Source organism: Lepisosteus platostomus, chromosome 11, assembly GCF_059453375.1.
Source record: "Lepisosteus platostomus isolate fLepPlt1 chromosome 11, fLepPlt1.hap1, whole genome shotgun sequence".
In the NCBI taxonomy this organism is placed as follows: domain Eukaryota; kingdom Metazoa; phylum Chordata; class Actinopteri; order Semionotiformes; family Lepisosteidae; genus Lepisosteus; species Lepisosteus platostomus.
In genome coordinates this window covers 11,649,649-11,668,635 of record NC_142621.1, presented here as the reverse complement: position 1 = coordinate 11,668,635, position 18,987 = coordinate 11,649,649, and the positions used below count along the sequence as shown (strand labels likewise).

The following is an 18,987-nucleotide window of genomic DNA, read 5'->3' as shown; positions in this document are numbered from 1 at the left end:
TTAAGAACTTTTCTTGTACCAACCTTGAATTACTCTTGTAAAAGTTTTAAATTAATATGCATCTAATTGGAAACAAATCAGTATAGGCTTAATTGATCATTTATAGAATGTTGTTTTAGTTTAGGTTCAATTTTTCCTCTAGGGTCATACCAGTGTAGGTTTTCTTCACCCTTCTAGTAACTAGAGGGAACATCATTGCAGGTAGTAAAGAACATACTTTTGATAGAATGTTTCGCTTTAGTATTTCATTTTTATTTAAACATACAGGCCTACAGCAAATGAATGATTAAATACATAAGATTTACTAAACGTTATGTTCACCCCTACTGCTTTAAGTGTCTTCTGGTGCTTAGATATTTTACACAACAATGTTAAAATTACATACATATTACTAACATTGTTACAGCATAGTGTCAAGTATTATTAAGAATCAGTATTATTACAAATACCCCTACAACAATATTAGAATACTGAATAAATATTAGTATGTGGAAAATGTTATCCTTTAATTTAGGGTCTTTTCAGAAGAAGGTTGATCGCATACTTCCATTGATTTCTTCTGACAACAGTTTTATCTTTGATGAATAGGACTTTAATAAAGTTTCCTGTTGTTAACAATTACACCCCCCAAAGAATGACTTGATTTTGGATTGCATTTAAACAAAACAAGAGCTCTAAGTCTACCTGTCTGAATAACACCCAATCAGATGTAGACAATGAGCTCATTTTATGCTGTTGCTATAGAAACTGCACACCAATAATGAATTCTTTATTAGGTTATCGCCACTGAAAAATTAAAGTGATGGACCGAATCATATCAAAAAAGCTTTTAGATTAATTTCTTTAATTGCTTACGGACATAAAATACACAATGGGAAACGAAAATAAATTGGAAATTGCACTGTGCTATGTTATATAAGTAGAATATGTAAATACACATATATGTATGTCTTTTATATTTCTTTTTACTTTCTTTGCTGTACAGAAGAAGAAAATTGCTTTCAGGAAGAGTTTTAAAGATTTAAAGGTTGTGTTTCATAGTTTTGAAAAAGAGTAAAGCTAAACTGCAATAATGTAGCTTCATAATAAATTGAGAATTTGAGAAATCAACTGGGTTAATTTATATAGGACAATATGTACTTATTTAACTGGTTGCCTCAAGAAATTATCATCAAATACCACCATATCCAACATTTCAACAGCAAATGTAGAGTATTGTTTGTTACTCGTATTAATGGCAACGTTTTTATCAATACTAAGAAAATAACACATAAGGTTAAATTCAATTTAAAAGTAATTTTAAGTCTTCATCTTGAAATCCAAGTTTTTAAAACAAGTAGCGGATAAAGTAAATCTACATGCCAACCCTACATGGCTCAGATAGAGCATTTAAAAAAAATAAAAACTGATGGTATTTAGCAATTTAAAAATAACCGAAAAACAGAAGACGTATATTTAAAAAGAGACTCAAGAGGTAAACAGCGAATGTCAATTTGGCGTCTGAATTGGGTTGTTATTCATAGGCGGAATATAGAAGGGGTGTTCATTAATCTCTATGTGTATTTATACTAAATTCTGGAAATTTTCATTAAAAAAGTCAGAAAGCTGGTTTAGTATTAGTGAAGTCATCACAGTCCGATAGCTTACATTGCTCTTCGGAAAGTTGAACTTTTAAAAATATAGCGATTATAGCGTCAGTTCTGAAATATCTTGCCTAAGGGTTTCACTGTTAAGAGTTATGACATCCTTTAATTAAGTTCACGAGGTAACACAAGCACCTATAGATTACCGATACAAAAATAATTAAAATAATTTTTACATAAAAATAGCAATGCTTAGTTTGGAATGAAACAATTAAATGTTAATTCCACGCATAAAAGTAAAAAGAAAGAAGATGAACAATATTTCTGTTACAAAGCCTTCTCACACACTTGAAGAAGGTTCCAAAACCTAAACCCTGCACTCTCTTCTTTCTTCCTACTTTTCAGTATGGAATTAACCTCTAAAATGTTCCTTTGTAACTCGTATTCTGACGCATCTCCCCGTGTCGACCCTAGCAGTTAAATATTAACAGCAAATTAAAAATCGAAATCGAACTGCCTACTTAAAACTCTATCCAAGTTACCCAAAGTATAACCCTTCTCTCTCAGAAAAAAAAGATATTAGAGTCTGTACAAACCCTCTGTAACATTTTTTCTGAGATTTATATGAAATATTTGTGATTATTTCATTATTTAAAACAGGTGATGCTTTAAGTCATCATTGCATTAATAATATTTGTCATTTCCATAAGATAATACTTTTAACACATCAAACACGAATTGTAGTCCACAGTACAGGTACAATACGCTTAGACTTGTGTGACATTATAATTGATTTTCATTAGACTTATATGATTCCGTCTTCATCTGATATTTTACTCCATAACGCTTAGGAATTCTGTCATTTTGATGTAATCATAACCATAACATGACCTGTACACAACTACGCTCTTATTTAACATTATGTGTACAAACAATTCTCACTACATAGCAATGCACCCTATATATATATATTCTCTCCCTTAAAAGTGAACTTGCGTACACTCGCTCTCATTTTCTTCTAAAATAACCTATACATTACACAATGTTTTATATGATCATAAAATTAAAGAATAAATTACTTTTTTTTTTACAAATTAGGCTAGTTTGCACATAATTTAGAATTTCCTGAACCGATATTCAAAATACTGAAATATTTAAATATATATTTGGAAAACGCAGACAAGTCTCAGTCCACCGAGCAGCTGTTTTATTTTAATTAACACTGGGACTGAAAGAAACAAGGAACAACCCCCATCTACTGGCAGAATCCCTGCCATCTCTACTCCATCATATTTCCAGCCCTCAGTCACAGGGGCACATTTTCACATTGGAAAGCGTCTTAAAGCCAAGGTAAGCTAAAACTGCTCTTCCTTTAGTGTCTTTGGATTTAATTTCTTTATTATGAGTACTCTATATACGACATGCACAGATCCAACATTGTGCTTTAATAGGAAAATCATTGTCAATATAACGTCAATAGATCGCTTCAGCAAAGAGCAAGCGACAGAGTTAAGAATATTCAGCCTTGACAGGTATATCCTCGAAAGACGGCACATTAACTAACGTGCCCTCTTTAATTTTCATTCTTTACGTGTTTTACACATTATGCCAGCTTTAAAAACGTACTGTATATTCAAGCCGGCACTTGAATCAGCGTACAATCAGCATGATCTAATTTGCGCATCTGTTCATTTATAGTACTGTTTTAGTATATGGTACAGTATATGTACGATAATTATCACTGAAAATGTAATTTAAGTGTTTACTTAGTTGCAAAATAACGCAGGAGTGGTTATGTATGAACGTCAATCACTATCAAATTCTACTGCATAATCTAAAATGCGAAGCAGAATCAAAATGTGAACCCCAAATGATTTTTCTCCAGTAATGATACTGTGGTAAAAGGTGTCAAAACCAAATTTGTTTGTTTGTCTTTTCGGTGCGTTTTAAACATTGAGTTTCTTGTTGTGAAATTAAAAATAACTTTCGTTTCCTCAAAAAACGCATTCGGTGAGAAACACCTTGCTGTTTTATTATTGAATTATTCACACATTGTTAATGTTCCGTAATGAATCCGTTTCGTTTATATTCATTCACCATTCTTAAAGATCACATACTGCAGGAAACTGAACAAATTTAACGTGTAAGCAAACACAAAGATATAGGTACATGCATATATGTGTACAAAATGTGTGTCTTCTGATAGCGAAAGTTCTCAGCCCTGCTTAGCTGGTGGTCGGTGTGTGATGGCCTTACTGTTTTGCCCATGGCCGATTATTAGGAGATGTGAAGTTAGCAGCATTCAAATATTGTTTTCATAGCATACTACCGAAGGAAGTTCTATGGTTTAAAAATCTGAATCAATTAATTAAATATATAGAAATCATCTGAAGTAAGCGGCCGTACTTACCTTAATATGAATAGCATTAACTGACATCATTCTGTTGTACATAAAGGCACTGTACTGTATACTGCAGAAGACCAGCGGGCGTAAAGTCAAATGAATTGGTAAGTTGCCTTTTTTGTGCGTTTTTACATTAGAATTGTTTTTTTATAGCCGTTATCTCTTTCCCGCTGGTTTTATAATGGAATGCCATTTGTGTTGTTTTTTAAAGATAAAGACCACCTCTAAATAGTTACACCATAACAATGTTATTTGGATTTGGAAACATTCTGGTTTCTTAAAGAATATCATTTACGATTTTCTATATGACTCCAAGTAGAATGCAATGTTTCCTCCATGCCCTGGATATAGCCGATGTCGTCTTCATCAGTTAGTGTACTGTTAACAGGAACTGACACAGCGAAAAGAATGGACTATGCAATTAACAGTAAATTCAGTTTGTTCAGTTTATTTTAGAGTGGTGCTACTGGAACTGCTTAATTATATTTAATAGAGCCACAGCGTTGAGACAGATATGGAAACGTAACACTACTTAAAATGATTGGTATTGGCTAGTGTACCTACTGCACCTTCAGATTTGTATTGAACGTGAAGAAATCTATTAACAGCCAAAGCACATGGAGAGTACTTAGCTTTTTTTTTAAATAAAAATTCTAAATTCTTATACATAAAACAAACAAATCCCTGTATCATTAATATTAAATGTAAAGGAAATACATTCATCCCGTTTTATTGTGTGGAAGTGGAAAATAAACAGTGTAAGTAATTTAATCTTAAATGTATACTGTTTTATACAGTACATATCAGGTGAGGTACTTTTAATTGGATGTGTTTGCCGTACTAAACAGAAAAGCAATGATGCCGCAAACAGCAAAAACGGTAAATGTCTGTAAATATGATTTATCCTGTTAAATTTTGCACGTCGGTGTTTTGCCGGCTAGTGCAAATCATAAAATGTTAATTTGATAAATAGCCACAGAGGTTGAACGATGTTTATTTACAATGATTTGGTCCGTCGAAATATTCCTCAGGAATTCTCGAAACACGTTCTGTATTGTGTTCATCGCAATATTAATGGTCTCAGTTCTCAATCGAATCACAAAATCTAATGTAAGCAAAAATTATTAGGCGTGTCATATTGTCATTACAAACACAGTCTTGAATAATTGGGATCCCCATTGAGTGTATAATAGATAACAGTTTTATTTAAAGGGCATTGATTTTTTTTTTTAAAAAACGGCTAATTGCATTACTTACAGTAAATAGCAGCCCTGCTGTCAGATTACAGCATGCCAAGAAAATAGCAAATCACAGTTTATTTCACTTGATTAGAATAATTTACACATGCAGTTCTGCCTTATGGACTAAATTATAGCTATATGGATATCAAGATATGTGATTTGATTCATCATCAATCAGACGAGAAGTGTTAAATACTTGATTCATTATGTGCAAGCAATACACATAGAAACAAGCCGTATGTATTGTTTTAAACCTTCGGATACAGAGTATACTTAATCTTTTAAGGTGTGGATAATACAGGAGTAGGGATGTGGTAAAATCAAATATGAACAGAGGAGCGAAGCCTTCACTCAGGAATGGTATCAGATCCGCACAGGTGACAAATTCTATTCCTGATATTTGGTGGAACATTAGTTCTCAGATATGTAAATAAGATTCCACATAAATAATTAAAAATTAATGTGATATCCCAAATGCGTTCAATATGTGAGAAAGAATACTGGTATAAAAAGTGGCGCTAGTCTTAATATCATTTATGTAATAACGTTATTTTTAAAACAGAATAATCTTGTGCAACACTTAGAAATGAAATTTAAGATATTATTAATATCAGAAATGGCCTTTCTAGTAAACCATTTTATATTTTTGAAGGAAACAGTTTTGGAATATAATTGCAAATGGACATACATTTTTTCCTGATAGGGTTCCGGAACATGATGGATGGAGCGCTAGGAAACCATTAGGAACGGTTGGAATATAATTAAAATAAAATATAAATATTTCCGCTTTGTAAGTTCATATTTTTTTGTAAATTGTAAACTAAAACACAGTTATGCTACAAAGGGCGACACATCGATTCGATCATTTCGGAAACTTTAATGAAACTTTGCGCTTTGCTTAGAACAATGTTCCAAGTCCATTTGTAAGGCGGCTTGTCGAAATTTAATATTTGTTTTAAATTTCTGTTATTTATAGCAAAACTACGTTGAACAAACGTCCACGGGCCTCATTTTATACTTTTTTTTATTTTGAATGGTGAGTGAAAATTAAAAAGGTCATTTAAACTGCCATAATTTAATGTATGTTATTGTTTAATTTTGCCCATTAAGAGAGGCACACAGAGTATAAAAGCATCCTGTATCTTTGTTTGACATTACTAATCCAAATAAACTAACATTTATCTACGTTTTTACTTACATTTAATATTAATTGATTTACTGCGGCAGCAACACTGATGTTGTATTAGAAGATGTAAAATGATGGACAGGTATTCATAGAAAACAGTTTTGTTCCCTTTCTTGCTCCTTCAGAAATAATCGTATATGTTTTTAAAAATCTATTTAAAACACTATTAATGAAAAAAAAAGTTAATACCAATTCATTTTTCTCTCTGCCCGTGCTGCCTATCACCAGGGGTTTGAGAAGAGAATGACAGGTCTTTGTTGGTGAATAGAAATCACTGGCAATCCAGAGAGGGAGAACTCCTCCTACCAAATTATCCAAACTGGGCAGGCTTTTGCTCTGTTCACAAATAGGACACAGCTCTCAAATTCAGGCAGTCCCAATCTGACCTTCAAGCACTTGGAACCCTAAAGGAAATAAGGGACTGCAGAAAACAAAAACATCAACATTTGTTATTGCTGCTTGCCGCCAGCTCTAACTTTGGTTGCCTTATTATCTGGACTACACTTTGTGCAAGCCGTTATCAAAGACTGGGAAGTGAGTCACTGCTGCGGTCTTTTCTTTTCCCAATCTTTTAATAACCGTTTGAGTTGTACTTGCAAGAAAGTGAAGCTTAGCACCTGTGTGAATCTTTTGCTGTAGATATTTTCGGATGATCTGAGACTCTGGGGGTTGTATATGGAAGTTGTGGGGTGCAAGGCAGAAGAAAACACTTACACATTCCGATCATCAGCCATGCTTTTCCACGGAATCTCCGGGGATCACATTCAAGGAATCATGGAGGAGATGGAAAGGAGATCTAAAACTGAGTCTCGTCTGGCCAAAGGCGTTCAAATGAACGGAAGGGAGACGGTAAGGACTCTGTTCTCTGAATTAACAGCAGTTCCCTTTATTTTAAAAGACCCCTTGGTACAAAAGGCAGTTATTAGCTGGGACTGTTAACGCGTTGGTTTATCTGTTTTCACAGCGTAATAGGCCTTAATAACTAATTGAATCGAACAAATAGACATCAATTAACATAGAAAAAGGCGAGGGCTAGAGAATCCACAAATATATATGTACTGAAAATGTTTAAAACACAGCTTGTTTTCAAATATGAACAGCACATTGTTGTTAATATCAGCAATAACACAATATTGTTCTGTCGCAATGTACTTTCTATATACAGACGTGTTTTAAACATATATAGGCTATATCGTTGTATTATTATTCCTTTTGACAAAAGTGTATTGTCTCTACTAGGAAAACAATATGTTTTCGGCAAATGTTGTTGGTTTGCGTGATTTAATTCCCAGATTTGTAGTTTCATGTAAATCTGTTATGAAGCGACACGTGGATAACTGAATTTGCCCTAAACTAATCCAAACAGCCAGGTTTAAATACAAAACCTGGGTAACAATATATTTTACAGTTTGAAGGATACATCATTTGATGATGAAATGGTACCTTTTGTAGCCAACCAAGTCTATCTCTTTGTATCCTTCAAAACTGGATAGAAGAAAAATGGACAAAAGATTGTGTGAATTAAAATATAGCTCAAATCAGTTCCCTAAGGTAGGTCTCTGAAATCAAATTATGTAACACGTTTCAATGATATTATGATAAAAATACTACAACACAATAAGTTTTTATTTTATTTATTCGTAAATTTAAACTAAAATAAACTAGTTCTGAACTGCTGATTATTGAATTCTTGAGCTTTAGTGTTACCAGAAGAAAATAAAAATGAACCTGTGCAATTAATTTAACCTGAAGCCGATTTATTTTAAAGATAAATCCGTATCTCTTGTACATGCCTATAAAGGTACATTAAACTTAGAATGAATATTCGTGTTTATTGTGTATACCACACCCAGTGTGTTTTTCGTTTGGAACTGTTATATATTGAAAATCTGCCAAGACTAATTCTTTGTCACATTTTCCTAAAAGTAACATTACATCATTTTTATGTTCAGGTGAAGTGTATTAAACATTTGTTTAAACTTTTTAACTTTATGTGTTCTCCTAAAAGCTACAAACACAGGCCTACTATGGTTGTTTCCAATGTTAAGCACCGTAGATAATGCCAAAATATTTGTTCATTTATTATTTTTAAGGTTGTGATTACAGTATTTATTTAGAATAAATAAAATTTAGCATATTTAATATATATATCATTTGTAATATCATATAGATGGAAATACACCGTTTCAGAAAGTTTATATTGTTTTAATGCATAAAATTGTCTAATTAATTACAACTATACAAATTGAATTGCTTGTCGCGGTTTTACAGAGTATGCCCTCCATGAGTCCGGAGAAGCCTGCCTTGTGCGCTGGTTGTGGCGGCAAAATCTCGGACAGATACTATTTACTCGCAGTGGACAAGCAGTGGCACCTGAGGTGTCTTAAATGCTGTGAATGTAAACTCGCCCTTGAATCAGAACTCACCTGTTTCGCAAAGGATGGCAGCATTTACTGCAAAGAGGATTACTACAGGTAAGAATATTCTGGATTTTAATTTGAATCCTTAAGGAAAGTCACTTAAGTCGTGTCTTTAACTTTACTTTCCAAATGATAGACGTTTCAAGACCTAAAATGAATCATTCGAAAGTAATGGGCAATTAGTCTAATATTCTATCTTTATAAAGCATATGGTGAGTTATTTTTATTACCATTTTCTTTCAAACCTTAGAAAAACTTTATTTGATTTTCATAGGGCTGCTTAAATATGGTTAGGTTTTTATACGTTTTTTAAATTACTTCTAAATAGATTCTTACTAGCTGTTGCATGCAACATTTTGCTCGATTATATATTTCTAACTGAAGAATACAGTTTACACATTTTAAACTATATAGTATAATGCGCGTGGAAATACATTTTCAAACACCTAACAATTAATATTCCAACAGTTTTAGTTTACTTGGTGCCCAAATGTCAAACAAATATTGTAGGCCTACAGAAACTGTTTCATATTAAAAGCGTTCTAACTGTATTTTGCAGAGCAGGAAAAAAAAAACTTAATAACCGGTTCCCTACAGTGGCCTGCTTCGCGTTCCTTGATCGGCCGGACAATACATTTTTGCGAGTCTGAATAATTTTGGATTGCAAATAAAAACTAAGCACGTTTCAACATGAAGCATTGTATAACTCAAGATTCCACCTACATTATTGACCATTTAAGTCCTTGCAAAACATCAACTGATAATTTCAATTTCTTAAAAGCAATATCTGAAAAAAGTATTTCTTGAATACTAATTACTATATACCGTTGACTTAAGCTATGCCCACAGCATAATGTGACTATTTTTCAAGAATTGACACATACAATTAAGGCAAGTCTCCAATCAGTCCAACTACTCCCTTACATGTACTGTATGATCTACCTCAGAAAAGTACCGTCTTTACCAAACAATAAACTGGTTGTTTTTATTTTCATATCAGGAATGATGCACGATGCGTGTCGACGCATTACTTTAAAGAATGTTTGCTGTTTCAGAAGGTTCTCCGTGCAGAGATGTGCCCGCTGCCACCTTGGTATCTCGGCTTCGGAAATGGTGATGCGCGCCAGGGACTCGGTCTATCACTTGAGCTGCTTCACGTGTACAACTTGCAACAAGACCCTAACCACGGGAGACCATTTTGGTATGAAAGACAGCCTCGTGTACTGCAGGGTCCACTTCGAAACCCTTCTACAGGGAGAATACCACCCCCAGTTAAACTACACCGAATTAGCTGCCAAAAGTGGGGGGTTGGCATTGCCTTACTTCAACGGCACTGGTACGGTCCAGAAGGGGAGGCCTCGGAAGAGAAAGAATCCAGCGATAGGTGTAGACATTGCCAGTTACAACTCAGGTAAGTACTCTTCACCTTCAGTATGGCCCTAAAATATTACAAAATATTATAAGATCGAACTACACATTTGTTGAAAATCTTATTCTTTATCCCCCTCCCACACTTCTGTGCTGTGATAATAAACAATTAAGTCATTCAAAATACTTGCTTAATTACCAGAGTAGCTAGACGGTTTTTAGACATGTAATCGAGGAGAATAATGAATATCTACACTCGATATTTGCCACTATATACAGTATGTACTTGCTAATGAAACTGTTCCTTATTAATACGCAACATTCACACGGGCTAAAGGATTCTCTAGCAAGTAACAAGTCACATTTCTCTGGGCAATTATTTCAAAATAACTAAGCACAATTTATCATTATTGATTCTTTAATTTAACAGTCCTGCCCCCATTAAAAACAGGGGGTAGCTGATTGGGGTGAATTGGTCACCTACAGGTTAACGGCTCAGAACCCTGGAAATATCGAGGTATTAGACACAACCTACAGTATAAAACTTTTTTTTTTGTTAAAGGCTCTTGGATTACAACATTTTATTAGTTATTATTTTTTATTAAATACAGCAAAGGCTCTTTTCCCCAATCAATCGAAACCAAAACAGCGTATACCTTCAAAATTGTATTTGTGAATTATTGACAAAAAATAAAATACGAAGATGGAATTGCCCCAAAAAAGTCATTTGCTAAAATACATAAAGATTGAACTCACAAGGCTTGACTCTTAACCCCTTTGATTCAGCAGGTATGAATCATATCAGTTAATGAGCTCTCTGCTTTGATACTAATGACAATTATTATTATACTCGAAATACTTTAATGCTTTGGAATCTACGTACCTTTGAAGCTATAATTCACACACTGCGTTTTTTCTGGAACCATTTTTGCAATTATCTTTTGCTTGAAGAAGTTTGGCTTTGTGTGCCAAGTTTGAGCTGTTCTTCGTGAATGGGGTGGAATAAGGGTAATCTGCGAGTTAATTGTTCTCTGTTAATTGAAGATGACGTAGGAATCCCCAGCTTCCAACCAGCTTTTAATCACTTCTTAGAAGGTCAATTCAGTTCTCGGGAACCACTACACCGACTCCATTAATTTAGCACGGGAACTGGAGAGCAACGGATTGGGCCTAAACATAATGCACTTTAAAAAAATAGATTTTATATTTGCATTGCTTTTAATTGTTTTTCTTTCCAAGCAATATTAAACTGCATAGCGGTATAATATTATTTCAAACATTAGTATGAACTACAAAAGCAATAATATATAAAAAAAACGATTTTGCTTGCGGTTTTAGGAAATAAGAGAGGCAAAAAGCCAATGTAAATGTATCTAAATGTGCAGTATATCTTATTTAATGAGGGAATTATATTCGCAGAATATGTACATTCACCTTTCATAACAGTACATAGCCAATTACTGTAGACTACAGACCTATATTAGCATGACATATTTATGATTACGTAAGCAGCCATACCATTTTTTTTATTTTATAGATAGTCAAGATACTTTAACATGAATTGAAAATAAAAGGTTGGTTGCTGATTTAGTCCCAAGGCTTAAAATCCATTAAGGCATTTTTATTTTCATTTTGATTTACGATATTTTGACCAATATTTTTATTTGAAATAGAAAACAATAGACAGGCTCATTGTTACAGTATATTGTATATGCACACACTGGCGCAGAGAAAAATAATAGACATATAAGTTACAATTTCAGAGTGAGAAAAAAGTATTTTGCACGTCCTTAATAATCTATCATTATGACCTGCGTTTGGACGTTTTACAATGTAAAAACATTGTCCTAAGAAATTATGTGATTATGTTTTGTTTCCAAACAATTCGAAATCTTGAGCAAAATATGGGTGCATTTTACAAAAAGATCTATTTTAAATCATGCAACAAGCCTGTTTTGTTTTCAGCCTCTGTTATTCTTCAAGGGGTGTTAAATAATACAGTGGGGTTGTTTTTATCCTAAAATCTCCAAACTCGTGACAGATTATTGTTAATAAGGATGTTATGTTTTTACATGATGATACAGGGACCCCTGGTGGTCATTTTATGGATTAAAATAATTGAACAATAGCAAATTAACTGCTAAACAATTTAAGAATATCTCATTTAAGGTACCTAAACTTAAATCTCGCAGTAGAGAATTCGGGAGTTTTTTCATTAATGCAATCTCTTCCTTAAATTATTCCTCAATGTGCCTACACTATATCTCGTAATCATGGCATCTAGAATATCAGGCAAAATAATAACAATGTAGACAGTTCTAATCTTACGTGTGTATATGTCTGCGCCTACCCCACAATGTTTTCAGCCTGGCACTACTTGCCGATAATTTATTTTAAATTGTCAGTTTTTCACTTCCTAGTCATTTTTTAATTATTTAATCATTTTTTAATTAGGCAGCAAAAAATCGTTGACAATGCATTTGAACCTTGTTAAAAAATAATAAATTCAAATAACCTGATGCTCGTTGTTTAAATTAGTTAATATAATACCAAGTCTAGCTTCCGGAAAGAACTAATTCTTAATTTAACAAAATCATGATTCCTGTTGAAAGTGAAAACGGATTCAACAACCGCTTGGTCTAACAGAAGGTCTCGGTGCCTACTCACAAACAATGGGCGCACAGCATGATACACCCTGGACTGGACGCAGTCCATCACAGGACACACACATTGACTCACACGCTCGCCTGCGGAGCAGAAGTTAGAGTCCTCAGTTAAGCGAATTTGCAGACTCGCCGCAGAGGGTATCCCGGGCCAAAATCGAATCAGGACCCAAGAACTGTGCTAAATTATCATCATCTTATTATTGTTGTGATGTTGTTTTTTTACACTTATAACTGTAATCATCATTCTGAATAGTATATACCTGGGAAACAGCAGGTAGGATTTTCCCTCTTACTCATGAGATAAGAAAAGCACAGAAAAATCGGCTGTGTAGCTGGTCAGTATTTTGCTTTAGTTTAGAAGTTAAAATCTCAGCCATTAATAACTGTAAAGTGTGCTTAAGGCAAATTGGAAGGTTCTAAAGAACAAATAATTAGACTCACTTAACCTAATGTGACCTATTTTTCCTTCTTCAGTCTCACTAAATATCCAATTCATGCATTCAATAGATGCATTATTTTATTAACATTTCCCAGCGATTGTATGACTGTTCTATTCTTTTTGTGAGATGCGCAGTCCCTAGTCATATTGATAACCAGAAACCAGTGGCAGTTTTCTTGCTGTGAGTAAATAAATCAATAACAGACTTACTTCAGTTTACAAGGCCTCATCCTGAGGAAAGCAATAACTTAACCGAACTTCAGCTTAACTGAGAATTTCATAATTCAATGCAGCTAAAAGATAAGAGTATGACAATACACAACATTTCATATAAACTGAAAATAATTCCATCAATTATGAAATTTGTGCATTATAACCCGTATTAACCTGAAAAAAAGACCAACAATTTTTAGTTTCCATGTTACTTTCCATGACACCAATATGTAGTTGACAGACCACAATAATTATCTTGTGAATGCCATAATCTTGTTTATTATTTGGCTTGTTTATGGAAAAAATTGCATTTATCAATCCTTTAGGTTAGAGCCCCACTGTTAACTATGGTAAATCCGATTGGGTGTGATTTCGGATTTTGCGCAAATCATTTTGAAAAGATTTAATTTTGGAAATGTTTTGGGGTACATTTTGTTTTGCGTTTAAGGAGTTCATCCTTTTCCAGCTTTCAGGCTTTAGCCCAAAAGGACTGAAAACAAATTCTAATCCTTTAAATGCATCTCTTTTTACTTTATGTAGCATCCAGATGTTTCGGAATCATGCCTTTTATAGTGTTGGCATTTGGGTTTTTGGAGTGCATACTGTTGTGGTTCCTGTTACCACCAAGGATCCAGACTGATTTTATTGTAATTTTAGAGAACGGATCTTGCAATAAAACAATATACAGCTGTATAAGTGAACATTGTCTGGCACAGTAAAAGTCTCTTAGAAATACACTTTTAAACCTACCTAAAAATGCAGGAGCACACCAAAACACCCAAACGATATGCAGACAAAAATTAATGCTTCATAATAGTTCTGATTCCAAATCAGTTATAAAGGGAAATCCTGAGACTGGGAAAACAATATCTGTTGTTAATACTGCATGGGTTGATGGTTTCAATTCAATACAGCAGGATTTAGTGAAAGCCAACCACTTGCTTTGTGATTATTGACAGTTTTTTTAAAACATTTTTGTGTTTAGGTTGTAATGAAAATGATGCAGATCACTTGGACCGGGACCAGCAGTCTTACCCTCCCTCTCAGAAGACCAAGCGTATGCGTACGTCTTTCAAACATCACCAGCTCCGCACCATGAAGTCATACTTCGCTATCAACCACAACCCTGATGCTAAAGACCTAAAGCAGCTTGCTCAGAAAACTGGGCTTACCAAAAGAGTTCTCCAGGTAAGCATGAATTTAATTGGTCCCTTCCTTGTCCTTTCTTAGAATCCTCTGTTTAGCTGTTGCCATATTTTTTTTCTTTTTAACTCATCTTATTTTTTGTTGATCTGTTTATTGTTTTATATCAGGACTTGTTTTATTGGTTTTCAGGTTACAGTTTATACAACCAGGAGAAAGAAAGCACTACACTAAAAAGCTTTAGTTGGTAGACATGTTTCATCCACTGCTTTACTCCTACTTCTCTGTAAAGTGAAAGGTTAAGCTATTTTGTAATAAGGCTTAGTTTGGCTGTACCCTTAGTAACCCATATATTAATATGAATAAAGTCCATTATGTTCTTAATATTGAGGAAGAATTTAATCACAAATTGAAATTCACAATGACTGTTTTTATGTCAATACATGTATGTGTATATGTATCTATATATACACATGCAGAAATTTATTTTTGGTGGATGCAACATTCTGCTTCCAGGTGGTCTTTATTACTATTTGGTTATTGGTTGTTAAGGATAAAAGAAAAGTTGTGTCAACATCAGCACCCCAGTTCTTAATGTAACTTAAACTTCTTATTGTCATCTCCTCTTTTTTCTCATATTACAATCTGTAGCAAGTAAAACTGTGGTGTTTAATAACATACAAACATATTGCGTTATTTAAAAAAAAAAGCAAAGTAGAACAAACAAGCAGAAAAGAAAAGTAAAGAAATCAATTGGGATTGGTTTGCAGGTTTGGTTCCAAAACGCAAGAGCCAAATTCAGAAGGAACGTTTTGCGACAGGAGAATGGGGGTGTTGATAAAGCTGATGGCACGTCACTTCCTCCTCCGCCCTCGTCAGACAGCGGCGCACTAACTCCACCCAGCACTGCGACCACATTAACAGACCTGACCAATCCCTCTATCACTGTAGTGACTTCAGTGACCTCTAGTCTGGACAGCCACGAATCTGGGAGTCCCTCACAAACTACCTTAACAAACCTTTTCTAACATTTTTTTACAAGACATTTTAACAACCAGAGACAGATCTTGGGAGAGCAAACAAACACAAATCTTGGTGTGTAGCATTTGCAACCACTTGGCAGCTGAGTTTCATAGTCAGTGTATGCAGATTTTTCTTTTTGGTCTCGAGAAATTCAAATGTGCAGCGTTCTAGATAATTATGTAAAAAGAAAATTCACATCTGAATTTTTGAAGAGCAAAACTAGCGATAAACTGTTGAAATTCAATATTTATGTCTATTATTTTCATGGCAAACAATTATTAAATTATACTTTTGACTATAAACATCAACATTTAAAAATTTACACATTTCCTTTGATTAAAAAACTTCACAAATCTGTATTTTTTCATGCCTAGCATTAAATAATTTTGTATTTATTTAAGCTTGCCCAGCAAAATGTCCCTATGTATGCACCACACTGTACTTTCCCTTCCTGAAGGATATCTTTAATATATGCTTTATGGAAATGTGTAAATATTTATTTGTAAGATGTTTAGTAAAATATAATTCATAAGTCATTACATACTGTCTTTCTTTTTGTTCATAATTATCCTTATTTTTATTGGGTTTACTGGATTTACTCCAGTCATTTTGGGACTGTAAGAAAACAGAGAACCTCTACATTATTGACTAAATATTTATGTTATCATTTTTTAAAATGTAAAAGTTAGCAACTAGGTAAAATGGTAAAGCAAAAGGTCCTACACAAATCGCCACAGTATTTTAAAACGATATAACACGGAATCTAAAATCGAACTTCAAATGCTTCTGAACTCAAAGCCAGGTGGATGCTGACCTCAGAATATGTTTTGTTTTAGCGTAAAGCTAAACTGTAGCAGGAAGCTAACAGAATTCTTGAGATCTGTACAGTGGTAATTGTTCAACAGGCAAACCTGATACATTGAATGAGATGTGTTTCAGTGTTTTAGTTATAAACACTGAAAAAAAAATCAGAAGAGTTTTGTTCTGAATTTAAACAGGCAAGAGGTGGCGAGTGTTTTAGTTGATTGTTTTAATAGAGCACTTTTACCAGTCTTCAGGCCTCATTACTTAAAATGTAACATGGGAAAATCTAAGTTCAGATTTCCAGTAGACTTAGTCTTAAGTACAATTGCACAGTGACACTATACTGCCCAATAGAAAGTGCATTATTATATATGTTGCTCAGGGTGTTAGTTTAAAAACTTGTAAAAACGACGCATGGGTTAGCTACAGAGACATACGGAGTAGAGCTGAAAATGTATTAAAAAGTAATTTGATAACTGTAACATTTTGAATGAGCCAGTTGAAAAAAATTCATACGCATCTTATCTTTTGAACATCATTTATTATTTTCTTTATGGACATTTGCCACTGAACAGACCAAAAACATGTTTCTTCTGGCTGAAAGCTAAGGAAAGTCCTTGCTGGTATTAAGAACATTTCATTGAAAGTGTCAAAATTTGTTCTTTAATAGAACAAAAGTGGTACTATAGATCTACTTTATAAAGTAGATGCCTAACTCAGTTCTATTATGTGCCTTATGCTATAACTTGGGAGAAAGTTTGTGAAATTCAGGATATATGTGTTGTTTGTTAACTGATTCACATCCTTTTAACGCCTCACTAGTTTTGTACTGTTTTACATTGATTTCTGATTTCTGAAGATCTTTTTATGGTGTATCCTGTTAAAAGGGGACAGAGATGTCATAGAAAGCAGTTGTGCACTCTTTCAGCTATAGTTGGTAAATCCAAGAATCTTATATATTGATCTTCGTGTTTATAGTACAGTAAGTGGTCTAACAAGATTGTCCATGTTTCTTTGTTTCCTGATAAAGATGGTGTATAGAAACTATTTCCCCTTAAATATTTATGGACCAAACGGTTGTTATATATCTGATTAAATTTGTGTGAATAAAATACTTTGCTTTAAATGAGTTTTATTTTATTATATTAAAATTGAATGTGTTGTTTCTACATTTTTCTCAAAAAATGAAAATTAATTTTTACAGGATTTCTTTTCAGTGACAACAACAGATTGAATATGATTCAGTGATGAATGCACAGTGAAAACTGTTTTCTACCTTTTTTTCTTCCTTATTTTCATTAGTATATTTATTATTTCAAAGTAATGCCCCATGGATTTGCAAATAAAAACCCTGTAGCAAATCATTACCAAAATATCTGTAGGATTATTTTTTAATGCATGAATATGGCTGCCTTTATTAAATGACACCACATAAATTCTGGAGAGCATAGAGAGATATTTTATTACAAATAACGTTAAGTAAAAACAAATGCAGACCCCTAAAATCCAGGTTGCTCTGTAGTTTAATAAATTGTTACTCTATGATTTCTTTCAGGGAGAACAAATCTTGGGGCATTACAGCCACACTTCCCGACGTTTGAAAATTCCCTAAAGTATAAAAAGAAGGGGGAAAACTTTGATCGGAATTCCTCACCATTGAAGACAAAGACAATATTAGGATACGATAATTGCATATTTAAAATCTTTGAGCCAAAAATGTAAAACAGACTTTAAAACCATTTCCTGAATGTTTGAACCTACGGAGGACAACCACTGTATTTGAGCTGTTATTATATAACTGTAAAAACAAGACATCACATTTTTCTTTGTATTGGAATGAAATTCACATCATTGGAAACATTGTATAAATATATATATATATTTAACAGAGCAACCTGTTTTTTTCCAGCTGGGGTAACTGCCTGATTCAAAAGCAAATATTCAATAATAAAAAAGAAAACAAAAACACAATAATATTCTGACATGAATACTTGTATAAAGCCAGACACATCTATTCCATCAGCTTGCTGAAAGTATTTGTCATAAATGTCATTTTTGTAAAACATGCCTCCTTGAAATTTAGTGGCAGAATGTCCTTCACACATGAGCTGAACAAGAAGACTGCAGAGATTGTGCTTTGGCATCCGGCTGTAGTAAAAAAAAAAGTTAAATAGATAAAGAAGACTCACATTTTGCATGCACTTTTACATCTTGTTAACATTTCCTAAGATGTGTACATTTCTGTTTGATGCACTCTTTTTTGATGTCAACTGTAAAATAAACCTTAAATTGAAATTGCTTTCTTGATGCCAGTACATTAGAATGGATTAAAAGAATTATTTGTCATTAAGATAAATGGTCAGACACAGAGGTATACTGTGCGTATTAACCTCATTCATTAGTGCTTGGCATCTATCATGCTACTTTAACTATTTATGCTGCTGTGCCATAGGACTGTGTGTATTATAAACAAACCTTTAGGACATTACTGTTCTCC

General features: G+C 33.5%; 1 protein-coding gene across 4 annotated transcripts; it reads left to right on the top strand.

Moving 5' to 3' along the window:
- The first annotated feature begins 2,828 nt into the window (after positions 1–2,828).
- lhx9 (LIM homeobox 9) lies at positions 2,829–18,785 on the top strand. 4 transcript variants are annotated; one of them, XM_088598430.1, is made up of 7 exons: positions 2,829–2,933; positions 4,040–4,091; positions 7,054–7,263; positions 8,686–8,888; positions 9,890–10,245; positions 14,506–14,708; positions 15,434–17,616. In XM_088598430.1, exons 3-7 carry the CDS (start codon positions 7,090–7,092, stop codon positions 15,689–15,691), a joined length of 1,194 nt encoding a protein of 397 aa, XP_088454556.1. In that variant the 5' UTR covers positions 2,829–2,933; positions 4,040–4,091; positions 7,054–7,089; the 3' UTR covers positions 15,692–17,616. The 4 variants fall into 4 exon arrangements, with proteins under 4 accessions (XP_088454556.1, XP_088454558.1, XP_088454557.1 ...); XM_088598431.1 differs by lacking the exons at positions 2,829–2,933; positions 4,040–4,091 and adding an exon at positions 6,742–6,948; XM_088598432.1 differs by lacking the exons at positions 2,829–2,933; positions 4,040–4,091 and having other exon boundaries at positions 6,733–7,263; positions 9,893–10,245.
- Positions 18,786–18,987: the final 202 nt, after the last annotated feature.

Coding starts and splice junctions, on each gene's coding strand:
- lhx9 (XM_088598430.1), top strand. CDS start 7,090: ATGGAAGTTGTGGGGTGCAAGGCAGAAGAAAACACTTACACATTCCGA. Junction 8,889..9,889: donor TGCAAAGAGGATTACTACAG/GTAAGAATATTC, acceptor TTGCTGTTTCAG/AAGGTTCTCCGTGCAGAGAT. Junction 10,246..14,505: donor CATTGCCAGTTACAACTCAG/GTAAGTACTCTT, acceptor TTTTGTGTTTAG/GTTGTAATGAAAATGATGCA.